The following is a 24,193-nucleotide window of genomic DNA, read 5'->3' as shown; positions in this document are numbered from 1 at the left end:
CACAAGCGATCTTAAACCTAAGATTTCACTTTCTTCTTCTTCTGCCCAGGTAAGCACGTTCATTTGTGTTATAGATTTATGTTTCAGGTGGTTTGCACTCACTCACATCGTCACACAAGGAAAAATCAGATCAAATGCATGCAGTCAGGGATGCTTGCTTCCCCCTTTTTAAAATAAGATAAAGAAGTGTGAATAAGATCACAGTAACTTAAGTGCCATGAATGATGCCCTATGCAATATTGTTCATTTGTTTAGGTTAAAACTGTGAAAATAGTCATATTTGCCCATTTTTGCCAGGTTGTCTGCATTGTATATTGTGTACAGTATTTACGACTACAAACAAACACTGCCCTATGAAATGCCTTATAAAGCAATAGTAATAGTGTATTTGTTTTGAACGTGCTTAACAAAGTTACATGTTTACACTTGCACAATTCAACATGTCTGAAAAGGAGTAGGAAGAAGCGGATCTTATTTGATACCAATCCTTTCTTTATGTCTCAACAGCTACTGATAGTTTGTTCACATAATAATTAGATGAAAGCTTATTCAGTGACGGACGAGAAAGGAAAGAACAAAATAAAAGTTAAAAGAAAAACTGTGTAGAATTTTCACACGAAAATAACATTAAAATTGAAGAATAAATAAAGTATTATAAAAATAAATAAACACGGGAGGAAGAAAAAAAACACAAAAAGAAAAACCAACAGAAACATTGCGTATTGTACACTGTAAAAAAAAAAAAAAGTTTTTGTGACTTTTTTCTGGAAGAAATTGTGTTGAATATTTGACAGGGATTTTGCACATCTGTGTTTTTGTTTTTTTTTGTTTTTTCAGACATGTTTACCAAGTTACATTAAGGATCATCAAGATTCACACAATACAACACACAGTGTCTGAAAAGGAGTAGAAAGAAGCTGAGTTTATTCAATACCAACCCTTTCTGAATGCATCAGCAAATTACTTGATAGTTTGTTGACGTTTTCTCATATGGAAATAAAATATTAAAGAGTGTGTCATAATTAGATGGTAGCTTATTCAGTGACCTAGGAAAAAAGAAAGAAAAACATTAGTAAAAAAAAAACAAAAAAAAGTATAAAAAGACAAGAACAGTGTAAGAAAAATAAAGAAGTATAAGAATAAATAAACACAGTAGTTAAAAAAATGACAGAAACAGAGCATGATGTTTACTGTAAAAAAAATTAATTAATTAATTAATAAAGTTGTTTTTATGACTTTTTCTGGCAGGTTTTACCAAAGAAATTATGTAAAAATGATACATCTGCAAGGTATATTGTTAAATTAATAGACAGTGATTATAATCAAGGGTTATTCACATTCAAAAATATATTCAAGTTTATTATGCATACCTAGTTATGGTTATGATGTATTAGTTTCAGACATGTTTATCAAGTTACATTAAGGACCATCATCATTTGCACAATACAACATACAGTGTCTGAAAGAGTAGCAAGAAGCAGAGTTTATTTAATTCCAACTCTTTCTTCATGACTAAGCAAATACTGATATGTTTGTTCACCTGTTCACGTTTTCCAACAAGAAAATACAAAAATGAAGAGTGTGTAAAATGTAGCTTATTCAGTGAAAGAAGTGGCAAAAAAAGAAATAGAATATTAGTGTAACAAAAATGTTTTATTAATGAATAAATCAAGTATTATAATAATAAATAAACATAGGAGTAAAAAGAATCTGACAGAAACATTGCGTATACTTTCCTGTAAAAAATCTATTCTGTTGTTTTTACAACTTTTTTCTGGCATGTTTTACCAGCGTAACAATGTACAAAATACATCTACATGGTGTTAAAAAATTAAATACATTCATTTAAAGTGATTCAAATCATGGATGATTCACATTTAAATTCATATATCTGAGTGAATAATATTTATTTATTTCAGACATGTTAAGAAGTTACAATAAGGAACACTGTGTGCTTACATTTTCACAATTCAACATTTCTGAAAAGGAGTAGGAAGAAGCAACGCTTATATTTAATCCTATCCCTTCTCCATGTCTTTTGCTGGTAATCAATGCACATCATGACTTGTACATGTTTGAGCTCGGATGCTGTGTAAAAGAAAGAAAGATGTTCGAGAACATTGCGACCAAAAAAAATAACTTGTTGAAAGTCTTGTCTTAATTGTACACTTCATAAATTATTCTGAGATATAAAGTAATCGCGCATTGGTGATAGTCAATAAATGTTATGTAGTATTTAATATTATTGTAGTGGAGATGATGTCATTTTCAGTCCATTTTGTACAGCTCCTTAATGTCTTTGACAACAAGAACTTAGTCTTGTCAGCAGTGTCCTGCCCTCCTCTGTTATCAGCTGCCTTGCCGTTAGTCATGCACTGTGTTACTTGAAGCCCAGTCATAATCACGTTGTTCATGCGGACAGACTTTTGCTTTTCCTGAATCTGACACATCATTTGAAGTATAATGTGATCCTTCCCATCATGTTGCTTTTTTAAAACAATCACTTCTCCGTCCTGTCCATCCATTTGTTTACAACAAATTGCGTCATTACAAAGTTTTGCAGTATCATTCCTCACGTCCTTAATATAAGTGCTGCATGTCCTCATGCTGTCTATCAAGCCTTACAAACACTCTGATCAACATTGTCCTTACTTCATGGCTGCTATCTGATTCTTGACTCTTTTCCACATCCTCCTCTGCATGCTAATGATTTCAATATGTATTTATCTAATTTCGTCCTTTTCAAGTACATCCTCCTGAGCCGCCGTTTTGAAAGAGATGCACAATCTTAAGCTTCAGGCCAAAGCATTCATTGTGATATATTCATATATCACAACACACTGTCGTCATTGACATTGATATTGTGGTCCCACAATGTCAATGTCCCCAAACTTTTTGACTCGGGGGTTGCATTGGGTTAAAAAAAATCTGTCCGGGAGCCGGGCTGTGTGTATATATGGAGTGTGTAGATTTTTTTAACCCAAAGCGCCCCCCAAGTCAAAAAGTTTGGGGACCCATGAGTTACATAAAATACACAACTGGGCCTAAATAGGGGGTTGGGGAGGGGTGAGAAAAAAAACAGGATTTAATTATGTATTGAATTTATTATTAATAATGTAATTAATTCTGTAGATATTTTTAATCATTGATTTCCTTCGTTCATAATGTATTAATTTATTTTATAATATATTTAATAGTTTCATAATATATTTAGTTATTTCATGATTCAAATAATAATTTCATGATTTAAAGATTTATTTTATGACATTATGACATATATATATATATACTGTATACATATATATATACATATATACATATATATATATTCATATATATATATATATATATATATATATATATATATATATATATATATATATATATATATATATATATATATATATATATATATATATATATATATATATATATATATATATAGTGAACAGACAAGACAACCTGTGTTTTAATAGTAGGTAAGCAAACAAAGGCTCCTAATTTAGTTGCTGAAGTATGCAGTAACATATTGTGTCATTTTCCATTCTATTATTTTGTCAAAATTATTAAGGTGGCGGACCGGTACTTTTCAGGGGCGGTATAGTACCGAATATGATTCATTAGTATCACAGTACTATACTAATACCGACATACCATACAACCCTAATATATATATATATATATATATATATATATATATATATATATATATATATATATATATATATATATATATATATATATATATATATATATATATATATATATATATATATATAAAAATCGAATCTTTGGGTGTCCCACGATTCGATTCAAAATCTATTTTTTTTCAATTCAACATAATTATCGATTCAAAAACGATTTTTTTCCCGATTCAAAAGGATTCTCTATTCATTCAATATGTAAAGGACAATGTTTTATCAACTGATTGCAATAATGTAAATTTGTTTTAATTATTAAATGAACCAAAAATATGACTTATTTTATCTTTGTGAAAATATTGGACACAGTGTGTTGTCAAGCTTATTAGATGCGATGGAAGTGTAAGCCACTGTGACACTATTGTTCTCTTTTTTTTTTTTTAATAAATGTCTAATGATAATGTCAATGAGGGATTTTTCATCACTACTATGTTGAAATTGTAACTAATATTGATATTGTTGTCGATAATATTAATTTTTGTTTCACTACTTTTGGATTGTTCTGTGTCGCGTTTGTGTTGCAGGTCTGAGTGTTGCTGGGTCGTGTTTGGTTTTGGAATTGGATTGCATTGTTATGGTATTGCTGTGTATTGTTTTGTTGGAATGATTAATTTTAAAAAAACACCAAAAAAAACATTAAAAATAATAATAATAAATAAATAAAAAATCGATTTTTTAAAAATTAGAATCAATTCTGAATCGCACAATGTGAGAATCACGATTCGAATTCGAATCGATTTTTTCCCACACCCCTAATATATATATATATATATATGTATATATATATATATATATATATATATATATATATATATATATATATATATATATATATATATATATATATATATATATATATATATATATATATATATACACATATATATATATACATACATATATATATATATATATATATATATATATATATATATATATATATATATATATATATATATAACATACATATATATATATATATATATATATATATATATATATATATATATATATATATATATATATATATATATATATATATATTTGTCACGCACTAATTGATTAAAAGGGTGCGCACTTGCCGCACGCTCGCCCGACACTGTGGCATGAGTGAGATGATGTCACGTTATCGATGGGAAAATGCATTTTTAGACAATATGACTTGCCTGAACGGCTAGGAGGCCCAGAGAGTAACAAGTGGTGGAAAATAAATTAGAAAGGACAGATTTTTTTAAAAAACAAGACTTCCTGCGGGCCGGATTTTGGATGCTGGCGGGCCGTAGTTTGGGGACCACTGATCTAAACTTTACCGTTGCCGGGTATTTTTTTCTATACTTGTATTGTCATATTTTCAGAATGCGTTTGTTCTATTTTTGGCCAAAGTAAGACAAAGAAAACAATCTGAAGTTCTCTTTATTTTTTTGTTTTAATGCCATGATTTTAATAGTCCGGCCGGCGTGTGCACAGATTTCCTTCCATGCGGCCCCTAAGCTAAAATGAGTTGGACACCCCTGATGTACAGTATTACAGTATATGTAACCTCTGCAGCCAAAAAAAAGGGCAGCATAAACAAGAGAGTAGATCCAGCAGAAAATAGACATTATAAACAAAGAGCGGTAGCTAACATAGAAGCGGTCGGACAAATTAAAAAAAAAACTTGAGACTTTCCGCAGGCCGTAGTTTGGGGACCCCTGATTTAACTTATGTACAAAGTACAGCAACAAGCTGTAGGCCTAAAGAAAATTGGGGTTGAATTTTAAAAAATAATAAACAAATATTCAATACTTGCATTTTATAATGTAGATAGCTGAAAAGTTTCTAACTCAGGGGTGTCAAACTCTTTTTAGTCCGGGGGACACATGGAGAAAAATGTACTCCCAAGTGGGCCGGACTGGTAAAATCACGGCACGATAACTTAAAAATAAAGACAACTTCAGATTGCTTTCTTTGTTTAAAAATAGAACAAGCACATTCTGAAAATGTACAAATCATAATGTTGTTGTTGTTGTTTTTTACATCTTGCGGTTAATAGTATTCGATCTTTATTTGTCGTTATTTATACTTTCTGAATAAATGATGTGATAATGTTCATCAGTCAACTCACTGGTGTTCGTTTTCAATCTTTCAAAATAAAAAAATTATACCAAAATCAAATTACAGGATGTTATTTATGTAGTTTGATCATTTTCCCCGACTGGTGCACTAACATCATGTGGTTTATTTATTTTACATATGTAACATAACCTACAAAGATACAAAGAATTGCTATTGTGACATCTAGTGGACACATTAAGAACACCGGTTTCTTTCATTCAAAAATTTCGGCTCATTTTTATACTCATCCCGCTGGCCAGATAAAACCTGTTCGCGGGCCGTACGTTTGACACGCCTGTTCTAACTGTATAACTCTGTTTTAATCACATGTTGTCATTTTGACAAATTCCTAATTATGGTTTTGCCGTACGTTTATGCAGTATTTGTGTACATTTCACAATACTTATAAATAAAAAAAATCTATTGAAACTAATATGTTGGAAAAAAATAAATATACTGTATATTCTAAGACAAGACAAGCGAAAAGGGGTTGTGGTCCCTCTCAGGTTGTGACTAACATGTGCAAGTTTAGGTTGAGTTTTGACAGAGCGAAAGAGAGAAGACGTTGGGCGGTTCAGATGGATCCGTCACAGCTGGCTGACTCACTGGTCACTGGAGCGAAGAGCTCTGAACACTGATTTTGTTCTTCTTGTGTGGGGCTCTATGCTATATGAACACATAATTCTAATACAAAACTAAAGGATACATAATAGGAATACATAAAAACTGGTACGGTAGCTTAGTGAACAATGTCAAATGCTGACGTTATGTCAATGTTATTATGATAGGTTTCATCTCCAATGGGAGCTGCTTGCCCTGCAGGCCAGTACTGGGATAGCTTGGTTAAAACATGTCTTCCCTGCAACATAATGTGTCAGCAACCACTGGTCGTTACCAGATGCACCGACTACTGTGGTAAGCAGATCAATAATATTGTATTTGAGCAAAACTACCTCATCATGTCTCCTCTCCTTATTGCTTTGTATTAAGCGTTAGCAGATTGTACGACTTTGCCTGGACATTACTATGATGCACTTCTGAAGAAATGTGTGACGTGTTCTGATGTTTGTGGCAGACATCCAACACAATGCTCCCAACACTGCGAAGGTAAGTTGGCCCACAGGACAATCTCAGATCAATTTGTATTCAGCGACGTCTTTGTCTTTTATTGGGAAAAAATATATGTGGGGAAATGGTTGACAATCACATCTTGTTCTAATGTTAGCACGCTAGCGTTTGTAGCTAGTTTCTCAGGTACAATAGCGTGTTACCTTAGCGTTTTAGCAGTGGTGGGCCGTGCGTTTCCCACCTAGGCCTTCAGTGATGGCCCACTTCAATGATTACCTCTCAAAATACCATCATTTATGTCACCACATGACCATTGCTGGAGAAATACTGTACAGAAATACATTTACACACTACTGGGCATTGAATCATCACCAACAGTGTACAAAACGGGTTATTTTCTGGCGCATTTAAAAATCAATACACATCAGCAATTAAAACATATCTTATGTGGTACTGTTGAAATTAAATTTGCAAAAAACATATTAAATGTGAAAAAATTAAAAAAATAAATATCTGAACTCACAATTTGTAGAACCCATTCGAGCTTCCGGGTTTGGCCTACATCGTCTCACAAGATGTAGTTTCTCTTTAAATATCCTTCTTGAAAATGGCCTTGCAAATATATACCGTATTTTCCGCACTATAAGGCGCACCTTCACTGAATGGCATATTTTAAAACGTTGTTCATATATAAGGCGCACCACATTATAAGGCGCACCGCATTATAAGGTGCATAGAATGTTATGTTATGCACCCATTAGATGGAGCCGCGCTAAAGGGAATGTCAACAAAACAGTCAGATAGGTCAGTCAAACTTTATTAATAGATTACAAACCAGCGTTCTGACAACTCTGTTAACTCCCCAAATGAATAAACAGCTGTTTTATCATTTTCCCCGAGGTAAAGTCAGTGACGTGGTATTTCGTTTATCTTTTAACAACAGCAAGGTATAACGTGTAGTGCAACAGTTATATCACATAGTGGAGGGAAACTTTTCCCTGATTCAAAAAACACGTAAAAAACAGTGATACTGTTACGGTAAATCAAACGTTAGTGCAATTACAATATAGTAACACTCGAAATAGTGCAGAGCAATAACAATATATCAATAACTCAACGTTGCTCAAACGTTAATGTCAAACAACACAACACACAAAATAAACATGTAAAGCTCACTTTATGAAGTTATTCCTCATCCACGAATCCCTCGAATTCTTCTTCTTCAGTGTCCGAATTAAACAGTTGGGCAAATACGGCATCCAACATGCCCGGCTCCGTCTCGTCGAAGTCATCATTAATGGAGTCAGTGTCACTGCTGCTCTATTCCCGTGTTCTACTGCGTGACTGATCGTCTTAAGCAGGGGTCCCCAAACTTTTTGACTCAGGGGCCGCATTGGGTTAAAACAATTTGGCCGGGGGCCAGGCTGTATATATATATATATATATACATACACACACACACACACGCACACACACACACACCACACACACACACACACACACACACTTGTATATATATATATATATATATATATATATATATATATATATATATATATATATATATATATATATATATATATATATATATATATATATATATATATATATATACAGTATATTTGATATATATATTTGATATATATATATATATATATATATATATATATATATATATATATATATATATATATATATATATATATATATATATATATATATATATATATATATAAGCGGTAGAAAATGGATGGATGGATGGATATATATATATATATATATATATATTAGATATATATAGCGCACTTTTCGCGCGCGCGATGATGTCACGTTATTGATGAGAAAATGCATTTTTAGACAATATGATTTGCCTGAGCGGCTAGGAGACACAGTGAGTAGCAAGCGGTACAAAGTGGATAAGAAAAGACAGAAAATAAATATATATATATATTTATTTATTTTTATACTTGGGACTTGATTTCGGACGCTGGTGGGCCGTAGTTTGGGGACCCCTGGTCTTAAGTTTAAACTCTGCGTCGTAAGCGTGTCTCTTAATAGGAGCCATTTTGGGGTCTTTACATAAACAAACAAATGGAAATAAAACGGCATGCCTCGTGCAGTCATATGTCCCAGCAGGCACGTGCACACATAGGGCCCTATCTATGGGTGCCTGAGCCCCTGCCCTTTTTTGCCTCATCTTAAAAAGTGCCCTCTGCCTGTGTGTGTGTGTTTTTTTCTTTCTTTTTTCTTTAAACAACATTAATAAATTCCTGTCAGGGATGTAAAAAAAAAAAAAAAAACAGCGGTACAAAAACTCCACGTTTTTTTGTAATACTGGGTTGTTTGAGTTCGAGTGAGTGAGTAAGTGAGAGGAGAGAGAGCCAAGTTACTGCGCCCCTGAGACGTGACAGTGGAGCAACTTGAACCTGTGAGTTATGGTCTAGTCGCCGTCCACCTATTCAGCATCTAATATGGGTTATATTGCAGAAAAACGCTGTATTATTCTATTATTCAATGTGTCAGCTTCTGTTTTTGCCAGACGTCGGAGCACGGCGCATCAATTGAGCACGGCACATCAAGTCCGCACAGAGCAGAGCTGATCGTGCGGGACAGGAAGTAGTGTACAAAATAAAACACCGGGTTAATTTTCAAAATAAAATGCACTGTGTTTACGGCGGATCACATTTTTCTCACAGTAGAGTTTTAGATATAAAGTTTATTGTGACTTTGCTATTACTGTGTGGGTTAACAAAATAATAATAATAATAATAATGATAATAATAAGAATAATAATAAGAATAATAATGATAATGATAATAATAATAATAATTATTATTATTATTAATAATAATTTCAGCTTTTCGTCCTGGTCGTGGAACTGTGGACCAGCTCTATACTCTCGGCAGGGTCTTTGAGGGTGCATGGGAGTTTGCCCAACCAGTCTACATGTGTTTTGTGGACTTGGAGAAGGCATTCGACCGTGTCCCTCGGGAAGTCCTGTGGGGAGTGCTCAGAGAGTATGGGGTATTGGACTGTCTGATTGTGGCGGTCCGCTCCCTGTATGATCAGTGCCAGAGCTTGGTCCGCATTGCTGGCAGTAAGTCGGACACGTTTCCAGTGAGGGTTGGACTCCGCCAAGGCTGCCCTTTGTCACCGATTCTGTTCATAACTTTTATGGACAGAATTTCTAGGCGCAGTCAAGGCGTTGAGGGGATCCGGTTTGGTGGCTGCAGGATTAGGTCTCTGCTTTTTGCAGATGATGTGGTCCTGATGGCTTCATCTGGCCAGGATCTTCAGCTCTCACTGGATCGGTTCGCAGCTGAGTGTGAAGCGACTAGGATGAGAATCAGCACCTCGAAGTCCGAGTCCATGGTTCTCGCCCGGAAAAGGGTGGAGTGCCATCTCCGGGTTGGGGAGGAGATCTTGCCCCAAGTGGAGGAGTTCAAGTACCTCGGAGTCTTGTTCACGAGTGAGGGAAGAGTGGATCGTGAGATCGACAGGCGGATCGGTGCGGCGTCTTCAGTAATGCGGACGCTGTATCGGTCTGTTGTGGTGAAGAAGGAGCTGAGCCGCAAGGCAAAGCTCTCAATCTACCGGTCGATCTACGTTCCCATCCTCACCTATGGTCATGAGCTTTGGGTTATGACCGAAAGGACAAGATCACGGGTACAAGCGGCCGAAATGAGTTTCCTCCGCCGGGTGGCGGGTCTCTCCCTTAGAGATAGGGTGAGAAGCTCTGTCATCCGGGAGGAGCTCAAAGTAAAGCCACTGCTCCTCCACATCGAGAGGAGCCAGATGAGGTGGTTCGGGCATCTGGTCAGGATGCCACCCAAACGCCTCCCTAGGGAGGTGTTTAGGGCACGTCCGACCGGTAAGAGGCCACGGGGAAGACCCAGGACACGTTGGGAAGACTATGTCTCCCGGCTGGCCTAGGACCGCCTCGGGATCCCCCGGGAAGAGCTGGACAAAGTGGCTGGGGAGAGGGAAGTCTGGGCTTCCCTGCTTAGGCTGCTGCCCCCGCGACCCGACCTCGGATAAGCGGAGGAAGATGGATGGATGGATGGATGGATGGATAATTTCAGCATTCTGGGGATATCAGATGTAGGTTATCTGTTAGGGATATTACCATCTGTATTTAAACTTGATTCATGTTGATTATGCCTGCAGCACAATGCCAAAAGACGAAAGGATACAGCCCTCTACTGGCCCCTGGTCCATATTTTTGGCCCTGTATTGCGTTTCAGTTGTTTAGTCTGAGCATTAAGTGGGAAAGACCATAAGTTACAACTTGATGGTGTTTTCATCAAGTTAAGGGAAGAAGGACAGATTTTCACATTGAAGTTTTTTCCATTTGGGTATTTATTTTTGTATTTTTTTTCAAAGTTCATGTTGCACTGTTCAATGTTCAATATTAAAGTGCTTATTTTTAACAATAAATAGCCTAATAATAAACCAGTGTTTTGTGGCTTTTCATGTCTTCCAAGCCTATGATAATGTGATTTAACTCATTATGGCCATAATTTGTTGACACAAAAGAAATGGCAATCACTTTTACCTACAAAGGACACACAGCTAAGTAGTTAGCTTCCTATTAGCAAATTTAATTTTACATTAATTTCCATATTGTGTAAAGGACCAAAAAAAAAAATCCTGCCCTTTTCTGACTTTGAGCCCCTGCCCCTCTATAATCATGTGCACGTCCCTGTGTCCCAGCATGCACCGCGCGCTTCTTCTTCTTCTACGGGGGAAAATGAAGACGGGGGAAAATGACGTCGGCGGCAGCTTACCGTAGTTGCGATTGATTGATTGATTGAAACTTTTACCTGTTGGAGGCTCAATATTGGTCCATATATAAGGCGCACCTGATTATAAGGCGCACTGTCAGCTTTTGACAAAATTGGAGGTTTTTAGGTGCGCCTTATAGTGCGGAAAATACGGTATGTTGTCTTGTCTAATCATAAAAGATGCAGACGAGGCGTGTTGGCTGAGTTCTTAAATTTTACTCCACAGTGTGCTCATCAAAAACATCCAGCTGCCGGCATGTCTACATTCAACAACCTAAACGGGGCGACTGGGCATGCTCTTCACTACTGTGGCATGCTGGGTAATGGAGTTATTATGTTAACTAGCTCATAATGTCACAATATATGCCTTAGGCCATCTAGAAGGCCTTACTGACAACAACTCGTGATCTTATTGGCTATCGCAACTGTCTGTCAAATGTATGTGTCCGTTCACTTACAGTGCACAGAATCCAGCATTGCTGAATCTGAAGGCGTCAGGCAGATTTGGTACAGCATGGCAACATAAGCTAACTGAATTCTGATTGGATAAAAACTCTATAACCTGAAAACAACAGCCCTGGAAGGAGCATAATATGACATGAAGAGAATATGAATACTTTGAGATATTTAGGGAAAGTAAATAAAGGCCAGCAGAGAAGGCCTTGCTGGTCCTGACGGCACACCACTGCGTGTTAGCATGATAGCTTTTTTAGCTAATTTCGTAGGTATACACCTCAGACTCATATACTGTATGTTGGTGGGTAGAGTACCCAAAAATTGTACTCAAGTAAGAGTAGCGTTACTTTAGAAAAATATGACTCAAGAAAAAGTAAAAAGTACTCATCAAATTAATTACTTGAGTAAGAGAAAGTAAGTATTACATGAAAGAACTGCTCAAGTATTGTGAGTAATTTCTGATTTCTTTAGTAGCTATTTTTAATTGAGCCTTGGACTACAATCGTACAGTAGTTGGTGTGTATGTGTATGTGCGTGCGGGCGTGCGTGCGGGCGTGCGTGTAAAACATAAAAAAACAAATACAATTTAATGCAGCATGTTTTCTCGAGTTGGAAGTGGAATTATTGTAGGTAGAAATGTTTACATTTCAGCACTAAATTAGTCTGACTCGGCAAATAATTCAGTTTCTTCTATTTTCACAGCTACATGTTGAGTTCTGGTTTTTATGATCTTATCTCTACTAGGGTGACCAAGTGTCCGGATTTAGGCCGGACAGTCCGGATTTTTAATGCCCTGTCCGGCGTCCGGCGCAGCATCAAGCCAGACACGTATTTGTCATCCTTTTTCAATCAATCTAATTAATCAATGTTTATTTATATAGCCCTAAATCACAAAAGTCTCAAAGGGCTACATAAGCCACAACGACATCCTCGGCACAGAGCCCACACAAGGGACGTCGATGTGAATGACTATGAGAAACCTTGAAGGGGACCGCATATATGGGTAATCCCCCCTCGAATTTTTAATGCTCTGTCCGGCGTCCGGCGCAGCATCAAGCCGGACACGTATTTGTCCTCCTTTTTCAATCAATCAATTAATCAATGTTTATTTATAGAGCCCTAAATCACAAAAGTCTCAAAGGGCTGCATAAGCCACAACGACATCCTCGGCACAGAGCCCACACAAGGGACGTCGATGTGAATGACTATGAGAAACCTTGAAGGGGACCGCATATGTGGGTAATCCCCCCTCTAAGTACAGTCCCTAGTGGATCCACATAACAGTGAGAGTCCAGTCCATAGTGGGGCCAGCAGGAGACCATCTCGAGCGGAGACAGGTCAGTAGCGCAGAGACGTCCCCAACCGATGCACAGGCGAGCGGTCCACCCCGGGTCCCAACTCTGGACAGCCAGCATCTCATCCATGGTCACCGGAACCGGAATAACCCGGCGAGGAAGCAAAGGAGAAAAGAAAACGGCAGATCAACTGGTCTAAAAAAAGGGGGGTCTATTTAAAGGCTAGAGTGTTATGGTTTACTAGGGGAGGTGACGGCAACAGACACTAGATGGCAGTATGTGCAATTATTTATTATATATATAGTTACATACATATAAATTTATATATATAATAATAATAATTAACAATACTAATAAACTAGAATGGAGTGTGACAAAATCCAAGAGTGTATGAGAGTGACTATGTGTGTAGATTAGCTGAAGTGTGTGTTACCAAGTGTTGCACGAGAGAAGAGGAAGTCCAGGGGCAGGCAGGTGATCCGGGGAGATAGAGAGGCGTCAGAATCCAGGGACGAGCAAGGAGTCGGGGAACGAAGGAGGCAGTCAAGGAAGCAGGGGAACGACGAGGAATGACGAGTCACACAGCAACGTCAAACACAGGAACGGAGGTCTGCAGTAGGATGACACGACAATGAGACACGGAAGGGAAAACAGACAGAGAGAGGAGGATTGCATCAAGCAGGATGATCGCTTACTATACGCCAATTGAAGACTATATTCCGGCGGCGGCATGCCAGGTTGTCCACGCTTATGAAGGCAGCTACTTCATTAACGGCAGGTGTGCTGATAGAGGATTGCCACCAGCTGTGGAGGTGCTTGGCCGCGGTCTGCGCGGCGCGTGTGGGGGGGTGGGGGCGTGTCCTGCGGTGCTTGCAGCGCGCAAGGATGAGGGCGCATTCCAATGCGCCCCGGCCGTGACAGTATCCCCCTCCTTATGGACAGCTCCCAGATGTCCTCTAGCTGGAACCAACAGAAACACGGGAACAAAAGTCAAGGGAGGGCGGAGGGGCGAATTGGAGGTGGGTCGCCGGCCCAAGTGTCCCCGAATCCACCGGGGACGAGTCTGGTGGCGGCGGCGAGTAGTATGCCGCTGAGGCCGGCGAGGCGGGCGACCAAAGTACGGCCACCATCTTGGCCGTCGGAAAGGCGGACGGGAATGGTGCCATGGTGCGTCCCGCCGGACACGAGGAGGAGGGCACGTTGTCATCGGCGGCGTGGAAGCAGCAGACGTCATCGGCTGAGCAGGCGAGGAAGACGTCATCGGCAATGCAGGCATTGCAGGAGTCAGCCTGGAAGCTGGTGCTAGCTCGGAGGCTAGTTCAGGGACAGGTGATAGCTCGGAGGCTAGTTCGGGGACAGGTGCTAGCTCGGAGGCTAGTTCGGGGACAGGTGCTAGCTCGGAGGCTAGTTCGGGGACAGGTGCTAGATTAGACGCTAGTTCGGGGACAGGTGCTAGCTCGGACGCTAGTTCGGGGTCAGGTGCTAGCTCGGACGCTAGTTCGGGGTCAGGTGCTAGCTCGGACGCTAGTTCGGGGTCAGGTGCTAGCTCGGACGCTAGTTCGGGGTCAGGTGCTAGCTCGGACGCTAGTTCGGGGTCAGGTGCTAGCTCGGACGCTAGCTCGGGGACAGGTGCTAGCTCGGAGACAGGTGCTAGCTCGGACGCTAGCTCGGGGTCAGGTGCTAGCTCGGACGCTAGCTCGGGGTCAGGTGCTAGCTCGGACGCTAGCTCGGGGTCAGGTGCTAGCTCGGACGCTAGCTCGGGGTCAGGTGCTAGCTCGGACGCTAGCTCGGGGACAGGGGCTAGCTCGGTGACTGGTGGCTGCGGCTGAGAAAAGCAGAAGACAGGGGGTATTTGTCTGGCAGGTGGTAGCCTGTCTGGGTGCAGCTGTGCTACCACATCAGCACAGCCACCAATGCTAAAATGGAAGAGACTAGTACTACCCCCCCCCCCCCACCCCCCTCCGAACGCGGATGCCAGACGCTTCCAGCTGACTGAGGGACAGTCACTAAGGGTGGGAGGTGGGTGGCCAGGCGGCGGATAAATTCTTCTATCCCTACAGCACTGCTAAACAGTCCAATATTTTGCTGAGGTGGGCTAGAAAAATTGTCCAGGGTGGATTGAAAAGAAAAAGACATAATGAGAGTGGCAAAAAGAAAGGAGGAAGAAAAAAAAATTTCACTGGGGCGGAGCTAAAGTCACTGGGGGTGGGGCTAAGGAAGTGTGCCGTCAGGTCCCTAATCAATTGGCCGGAATATACTGTTATGTTATGTTTTCTTGCATTGTAATTTCTTTCTCAGGGTAACCTAATTGAGTTAATGGCGAGTGGGGGTGTTAAATGTTGTGTTTTGATTGCGCCCTTACTCATTGCATTACGGTACCTATTGTGTTGTGCTGTATGTTCTATATGTTTACGGTACGTACACAGGATGTGACGTCATTACGCTCTCATTGTGAGACGCACCATTTTCAGCCGCTACTTGTAATAAATATGCCATTAGGCTAAAGATTAAGAGTATTACTTTATTCTCCGATACGTGTGGACACTGTGCACTGAAACGTGAAAACACCCCCTCCCCTTTTAAGAGGACGGGCAACATGTGCATTCGTATAGTTAGGAGGAGATGCCTCATTTAGCGCAAAAAAAATCGTCTGGTTTGAGCCAGGTCTCGGCGAGACCAACGACGTCAAGTTTGTTGTCTCTAATGACCTCATTAACTAATAACGTTTTGGAAGATAATGATCTTATGTTTAAAAAGCCCATATTATAGGTAGTGGGCTGTTTTGAGGATTGTTTGTTGAAATTATCCGAAGTAGCAATATTAATAATGTTGCGTTTATTATGCGTTTATTATTTGAGGCACTAGGCTTGAAGAGCGGAGTTTTTTATTTTTGCTGGGCTGCAGCGCAATACCTAATCATAAACCGTAAAAAAATGCCCCCAACGCAGTAACATATCAAATAATTGGCTAAGAGCGGTGTCGGATACAAATCTGCTTATCATTGGTTAAAAAGGTAAACAAGGGTCCAACGTTCCCTCTAAGGTGCGCGCCTGCGCAATTGTGCACCGCTCACGCGTCCTCAGCGCACAGCAAATTAATGCCGTGCAGGAAATCAAAAATCCCATCTGAACTTTAAACAAAATAAACATATTACAATTTATTCTGTATGATTTTGCAATGCAACTCTGTGAGTGACAGGTGACAACAAGAGTGGCCCCAATGAATAAAACAATCTTTGTCAACACAGTTCAATTATCGTCTGTCGAGACACTTTACGGACAGGAATTCCGTCAATCACTTCATTGAGCAAAACTGTTTGTAACCACACCAAAAACAAGAACTGGTAATTTTCTGCCATACAAACCAGGCTTAAACCAAATTTGTAATCCGTCATATCAACAGAAGCCGCTCGCTCGCTCACCTGCACCAACACACGCACTCATGGCACTTAGCCAGTGCTGCGTTTATGGCCACAAAAAAAGTCGGACAACCCCTACGCCACACAATGTGTAGATGCCAGGTAGTAACACTCTGACTCCACAATCAGATGTGTGCTTATTTTACTGCCATTTATTAAGAATGTTAATCTAAGGATATTATTCATGAAATATTGTCACTAGATTTCATAAATGCTAATAAAAAGATGTATTTTACAGACAGAAAGTTACAGGAACTAAATGTAATCTCTGAAAGGGGTAACATTTCTTTTAAAGGCAGGACCCACAGCCAGACATACAATACTAGCACATAGGTCATGAAAAACATGTTTTTTTGTTATTATCATTGTAAGGGGGCAAAATCACTTATATCAGAAAATTATTTTAATAAAACATTTAAATTGTTATGATGTCAGGTTTGGGACAGGTGTGACGCTGGTGTAGCCACAGTGTGCACGTCTGATGTCGCTCACATGTGCTCCACTGAATGCTCAGGGAGTTTGTGCGTTTGCTCACACACATGAAAAATTAGAGGGAACATTGCAAGGGTCCATGTGCTGCTGCGGCATGACATTGACAGAAAGTTAGCATCATGCCAAAACGCAAGACCTCGTTTAATTCTGAATGGATAAAAGAGCACGAATTTATAACGAAAAGCAGTCATTCCATGGCTTCTGCACACTTTGTCGATGTGATGTCGACGTAAGTAGTCAGGGGAAAGCTGCAATTGAACGGCATGCGGGTACGGATAAACATAAAAGTAATAAACGTGCGTCAGGTACCTCTTCAATGAGGGCATTTTTTCGTGAAGTTTCGTCGCCCCTGGATGACAAGATAACCGCTGCGGAGCTGTGCAAGGTGTACCATGCTGTAAAGCATCACCAGTCCTACAGAAGTTTAGACTACGGCATGAAAGTGGACCGGGAGATTTTCAGTGACTCCCCCACAGCTAAAGGGATGGCCTGTGGCCGAACAAAAGCCAAGGCATTGTGCGAGAACGTCATCGCTCACTATTCGGTACAGGAACATACCGACTACATACAAGAAAACAACCTACCCTTTTCCGTGGCAACCGATGCCTCAAATAAAGGAACAAACAAGTGTTTTCCCATTGTGGTAAGGTATTTCACTTTATTTGTTACAATCTCCTTTGTTGTTTATATAAAAGGCTATTCAGGCTTTTTTAAAAAGCATTTTTTTAAATTTTATATGTTACCTGTTAATTGTTGTTTACATTTAAGTCCACAGATGTTATGCTTTGTGGCACTTGAAAATATTCATCTCAGTGGTCACTTTTTGAACACCACAATGTATTGAATAAATGCAAATACTGTTAACAAACACTTGACTTTAATATTTTTTCCTATTCAGCCACACAAACATCATCTTTAAACCACTCAAAATTGTACTATAAATAAGAGTATACCAGAGTCCTATGTACACCATAGTAATTTATTGATATGCCGCATAATGTCCTCCTTTTTGGTGTCATATGCCGCATAATGTCCTCCTTTTTTGTGTCATGGAAATGGTCACCCTAAATGTGCCTGTTGGCCATACGCAGCGTGCTTCTCGCCATTTCAGCTTTTTCAGCTATGTGGTTAACGTAAATACAGGAGAAGACAAAAATGCTAATTGCTAATAAGATAGTGCCAGTAACTTTCAAGCTAACTCCAACTTTCCACTGCTATTTTATGTTGTTGGTAAGGTTTTAATGTGTATAAATGACACTTGGGGTTATTAGGATTATTAGAGAAATACAAAAAGATCGCTATTTTAGTTTGACTACTTAATGTTATTACCCATCCATCCATTTACTACCGCTTGTCCCTTTGGGGGTTGCTGGAGCCTATCTCAGCTGCATTCGGGCGGAAGGCGGGGCACACCCTGGACAAGTCGCCACCTCATCGCAGGGCCCTTAATGTTATTACAAACTATGCAATTAATTATTTTGAATTGCTGGATTACATGTCAATAACGTTGTCTAAATTGTTGTATTTGGAAATTAAATTCTTACATCACTAAATAAAGTATGAGTAACGATGTTGTTGTGGATAATAATAATGAATGAATGAGATGAATCATATGTGATCTACAACTAATTATTCTTGTTGCATACTGACTAACGCAGGGGTCACCAACGCGGTGCCCGCGGGCACCAGGTCGCCCGTAAGGACCAGATGAGTCGCCCGCGGGCCTGTTCTAAAAATAAAAATAAAAAAAATGTTTTATTTTTTTATTTTTTAGTTTTTTTAAATTAAATCTACATAGAAAAAACACAAGATACACTTTCAATCAGTGCATCAACCCAAACAACCTCCCCCATGCACACTCATCCACACCCACTCACACAAAAGGGGTTATTTCTTTCTGCTACCAATATTCTGGTTCCCACAACATAGACAACACATCTGCAAGGGACACAGTCCCTGAAGCACACATCATTGTATAGGCTGCTGGTCCACTAACATTTTCATTAATTACTATTTTTTATGTAATTATTTTTATATTGTTTTACTTTCTTTTTTATCCAAGAAAATGTTTTTTATTTATTTATCTTATTTTATTTTATTTTTTTTTAAAAGGGCCTTATCTTCAACAGACCAGGTTGTCAATGAAATTAGATTCGTTTAAAGGGTTTTTTAAACCAGGCCCAGTCCAGATAATGTCCAAGTCGGACTCAGCAACACACACCTTCATTCATGTACACAGAAAAAAATTAGGGAACACAACAGATTGCATATAATTTATAAACAAAATTACATTTTCAAAATAAGCATTTATGTACAGTCCAGATTATGTCCAGGTCACTGAAATTAGGGAACACAACAACAGATATCATATAATCTATAAACATAATTATACTTTCAAAATAAGCCTTTGAGGACTTCTCATCTTTTTTTTCATGTTTTTTGGCATCATTATCGTTTTCAACCATGTAACTTTCTAAAGTTAGAAAATACTGAATAAATGTTTTAAAGAAAGTAATACTAAGTGAATATCTGTTTTTGGCCTTAAAAATAAACATTTTACCGAGTACTATAATTAAATTGACTAAATCATGATTGTCAATGAACTCTCCTAAAATAACAGAAACCACATTAAGCTTCATAAACAAACCAATCCTTAAACACATTTTTTCAACTTCCACCCAAAACAAAGACACAATATGACAATACCAAAACAAATGCAGGGTGGATTCAGGCTCCTGACAACAAAATCGGCAATCATCTGACTCTGTCATATTCCATAATTTTAACATTTTCCCTGTGGGTAAGAAGTTATAAATAATTTTATTTTGAAAATAACGATTTTGCACATCGATAGTGGTTTTATAGATTAGTTTGAATATGGCATCCCATGGCAACGGGCAGTCAAAAAAAGTCCTCCCATTTTCCATTTGTGTTGTATGAGGCAGCCTTCAAAGATTTCTTTATTAAATAAAAATTATATATTTTTCTATTTATTTTAGTTCCTTTTTGCAAACTAGAATTTCTTATTAGAGGTTTACAAACTAATAATTTAGTAGTTCCATAATTAATTATTTGTTTCCATCTTTTCCCAATTACTCCAGTTAGTTGATAAAATGAAAAGCTTGAGCAAGCATCACCATACATAGCTCTAAATTCATCATACTTCATAATTTTACCATTCTCATTGATAATATCATTGACAAAAATGATTCCTCTTTCAAACATATTTTTCCAAAAGAAAGGCTTTCCATCTATTACAATATTAGAGTTCATCCATATTAACTGCTGCAAAATATCGTCTCTTTTTTCTGGCACATAAAATTGAAAACACCACTATGAGTGGATTGTTTCCTTTATGAACCCCGCCATGTTTCCCAGCAAACTCTCTGGGAGGGGATCACTTGTAAAAAAGGATACAATTTCTTTTGATACAGTACATGTTTTTTGTCCAACAGGACATTTGTGTACCACTCAATGTTTAAATACATCTTTGGAACAATTGATGCTTTTAAAGACAGACACATAGCTTCAAGGTTGAGAAGTTTCAAGCCCCCATATTCATACTCTTTGTACAAAACCTTTCTTTTAATCTTTTCTGGTTTGCCGTTCCAGACAAAATCGAAGACCCTCCGCTCATAAATCTTAAAAAAGTTTTGTGATGGAGCTGGTAATGACAAAAACAAATAAATAAATTGAGGAATAATTAACGAGTTGGCAATAGACATTTTACCATACAAGGTTAGGGATTTCCCTTTTCATAATTGCATAATTTTGTCCAGCTTTCTTAGTCGATTATCATAATTTACTGAGCCTAGAGCTTCCAGATTTTCTGGGACAACAACACCAAGTATGTTAACTGGTCCATCTGTCCACAAAACAGGCACTTTGCATTCCATTCGAAAGGACGTTCCCTTTAGATTTCCGATCCTTAACATTTTACATTTATCATAATTAAGCTTAAGGCCAGATTGCTGTGAAAATATGTCCAAAAGATTAAGAAGGTTCCGCAAACAATGAGGAAAAATCTTATCTTTGTGAATCAGCCTTTTCTGACCCGAACTTCATCAAGAACAAACACAGAACACGCCTCACTGATGCACATCTGCAAGACTCACTCAGAGTTGCAGTGTCAAGTTACACACCAGAGTACAACACACTAGTTAACAGCATGCAATGCCAGGCTTCCCACTAACTGACAAAGAAACAGATAACAGATTTGGTGTCCAGTTCAAAGTGTGACATGATTTAAAAATTGGAGAGTTTACTTTTGTTATTATTTGTACAAACATGGTGCAAAGTAATTCATGATTTGTTAAAAAAATGTTAGTGGCTAGCTAGTTAAAATGGGATATTGTGATTTCACAAGACTGTCTTAGAAGTGATCATTTGAAAATGTTAAATTTGAAAAATGTGCACTTAGAGAAAATATAAAAATAAAGTGTTGCATATTGATATTTATCTGTTTCTATATATATTTATTGTGAGAAATCATTAAGATGATCAGTGTTTCCACAAAGATAAATATCATTAATTATTAATAATAACAGAGTTAAAGGTAAACTGAGCAAATTGGCTACTTCTGGCAATTTATTTAAGTGTGTATCTAACTGGTAGCCCTTCGCAGTAATCAGTACCCAAGAAGTAGCCCTTGGTTTCAAAAAGGTTGGTGACCCCTGGACTAACGAGACATACTCTGGATTAACTCCATTTTGTATACAAAAAAGTTTTAGTGTCATAATACGTCTTTTAGGAGGTTTCTGTTCACTAGTTCTTACAAACAGCCGGGATGTGCTGGCGACTGGCGTCATGTCATAAATTGTCTTCTTTGGAAACAGTCTGACAATTATTAAACAAGTAGGTTTCTATTTCATCATACACCTTCAAAATATTGACCTATTTCAGCTTCTATATCTGTACTTTTCGCTTGTTTGGCTTACTCCTCTTCGCCTGCAAATAATGTGGAATGCCAGGCAGCGTTTGATTGGCAAAATGGAGTCATGTGACTGCCAGGCTCCTTTGGATTGGCGAAACAGTGCCGACAGGAAAAAGGCTCGCTGACAGATGAACACGTCTTTGCAAGCCTTAATTAATAAATAATAATGATCTAAATCATGTGACGATCGGAATGAAACTCAATGTAACAGAGTAAAAGCAGCGTTTCTTCTTCCCAAAAATACTTAAAGGCCTACTGAAATGATTTTTTTTTATTTAAATGTGTCATACTTGATCATTTCGCGATATTGCCATATTTTTGCTGAAAGGATTAGTAGAGAACATCGACGATAAAGTTCGCAACTTTTGGTCTCTGATAAAAAAAAGCCTTGCCTGTACCGGAAGTAGCGTGACGTCACAGATTGAAAGGCTCCTCACATTTCCCCATCGTTTACAATGCAGCGAGAGCGATTCGGACCGAGAAAGTGACGATTACCCCATTAATTTGAGCGAGGATGAAAGATTTGTGGATGAGTAACGTGAGAGTGAAGGACTAGAGTGCAGTGCAGGACGTATCTTTTTTCGCTCTGACCATAACTTAGGTACAAGGGTTCATTGGATTCCACACTTTCTCCTTTTTCTATTGTGGATCACGGATTTGTATTTTAAACCACCTCGGATACTATATCCTCTTGAAAATGAGAGTCGAGAACGCTAAATGGACATTCACAGTGACTTTTATCTCCACGACATCAGGGAAGCTCTTTAGCTACGGAGCTAACGTGATAGCATCGTGCTTAAATGCAGATAGAAACAAAAGAAATAAACCCATAACTGGAAGGATAGACAGAAAATCAACAATACTATTAAACCATGGACATGTAACTACACGGTTAATGCTTTCCAGCCTGGCGAAGCTTAACAATGCTGTTGCTAACGATGCCATTGAAGCTAACTTAGCAACAGGACCTCACAGAGCTATGCTAAAAACATTAGCTATCCACCTACGCCAGCCAGCCCTCATCTGCTCATCAACACCCGTGCTCACCTGCGTTCCAGCGATCGACGGAGCGACGAAAGACTTCACCCGATCATAGATGCGGTCGGCGGCCCGGAGACAGAGGAAGTCAAGGTGAGGTCGGCGGCTGCTATCCATCTCAAAGTCCTCCTGGTTGTGTTGCTGTAGTCCGCCGCTAATACACCGATCCCACCTACAACTTTCTTCTTTGCAGTCTTCATTGTTCATTAAACAAATTGCAAAAGATTCACCAACACAGATGTCCAGAATACTGTGGAATTTTGAGATGAAAACAGAGCTTTTTGTATTGGATTCAATGGTGTACCAATACTTCCAGTTCAACGATTGACGTCACGCGCATACGTCATCATACATACACGTTTTCAACCGGAAGTTTAGCGGGAAATTTAAAATTGCACTTTATAAGTTAACCCAGCCGTATTGGCATGTGTTGCAATGTTAAGATTTCATCATTGATATATAAACTATCAGACTACGTGGTCGGTAGTAGTGGGTTTCAGTAGGCCTTTAAGTAAAAGTAAAAGGTATGTTGCATTAAAACTACTCTGACATGTACAATTTATCCAAAAATGTACTTACGGTAAGTAAATGTAGCACGTTACTACCCACCTCTGTACTTGTGGTAACTGTTAACATGCTAATGTTAGCATGCTAAAATTAGTATGCCAATGTTAGCACTCCAACAGTTAGCATGTATAAATTACCAAATGTTATGACTTTGAGGTGTATAATTGTGGAATTGACACACCAAAAAAAGCTAGCAAATTGTGCAGGTATACTAGTGCGTTCCATTAACCTCGGAAGTTGGAAGTCGGCGCTGGGAATGACTTCACAGCCGAGCTAAAGGCGTTCCAGTTACGAGGTCGGAAATCAAGATGGCCACGTCTATGAAAGTTGTTCTTGCGTTTGCCTTA

The 24,193-nt window shown here is 38.6% G+C and overlaps 1 protein-coding gene across 1 annotated transcript in view; it reads left to right on the top strand.

Moving 5' to 3' along the window:
- LOC133655063 (tumor necrosis factor receptor superfamily member 13B) overlaps positions 1 to 24,193 on the top strand; it is a 25,381-nt gene continuing 1,188 nt past the window's right edge. Inside the window, exons 1-3 of the mRNA XM_062054969.1 lie at positions 1 to 49; positions 6,584 to 6,710; positions 6,786 to 6,902. Of these exons, the coding sequence (XP_061910953.1) occupies positions 6,596 to 6,710; positions 6,786 to 6,902 (232 nt within the window). The 5' untranslated portion in view covers positions 1 to 49; positions 6,584 to 6,595. The remainder of the gene's footprint in view (positions 50 to 6,583; positions 6,711 to 6,785; positions 6,903 to 24,193) is intronic.

This window comes from Entelurus aequoreus, linkage group LG08 (assembly GCF_033978785.1).
Source record: "Entelurus aequoreus isolate RoL-2023_Sb linkage group LG08, RoL_Eaeq_v1.1, whole genome shotgun sequence".
In the NCBI taxonomy this organism is placed as follows: Eukaryota; Metazoa; Chordata; class Actinopteri; order Syngnathiformes; family Syngnathidae; genus Entelurus; species Entelurus aequoreus.
This window is presented reverse-complemented; position numbering and strand designations above follow the sequence as displayed.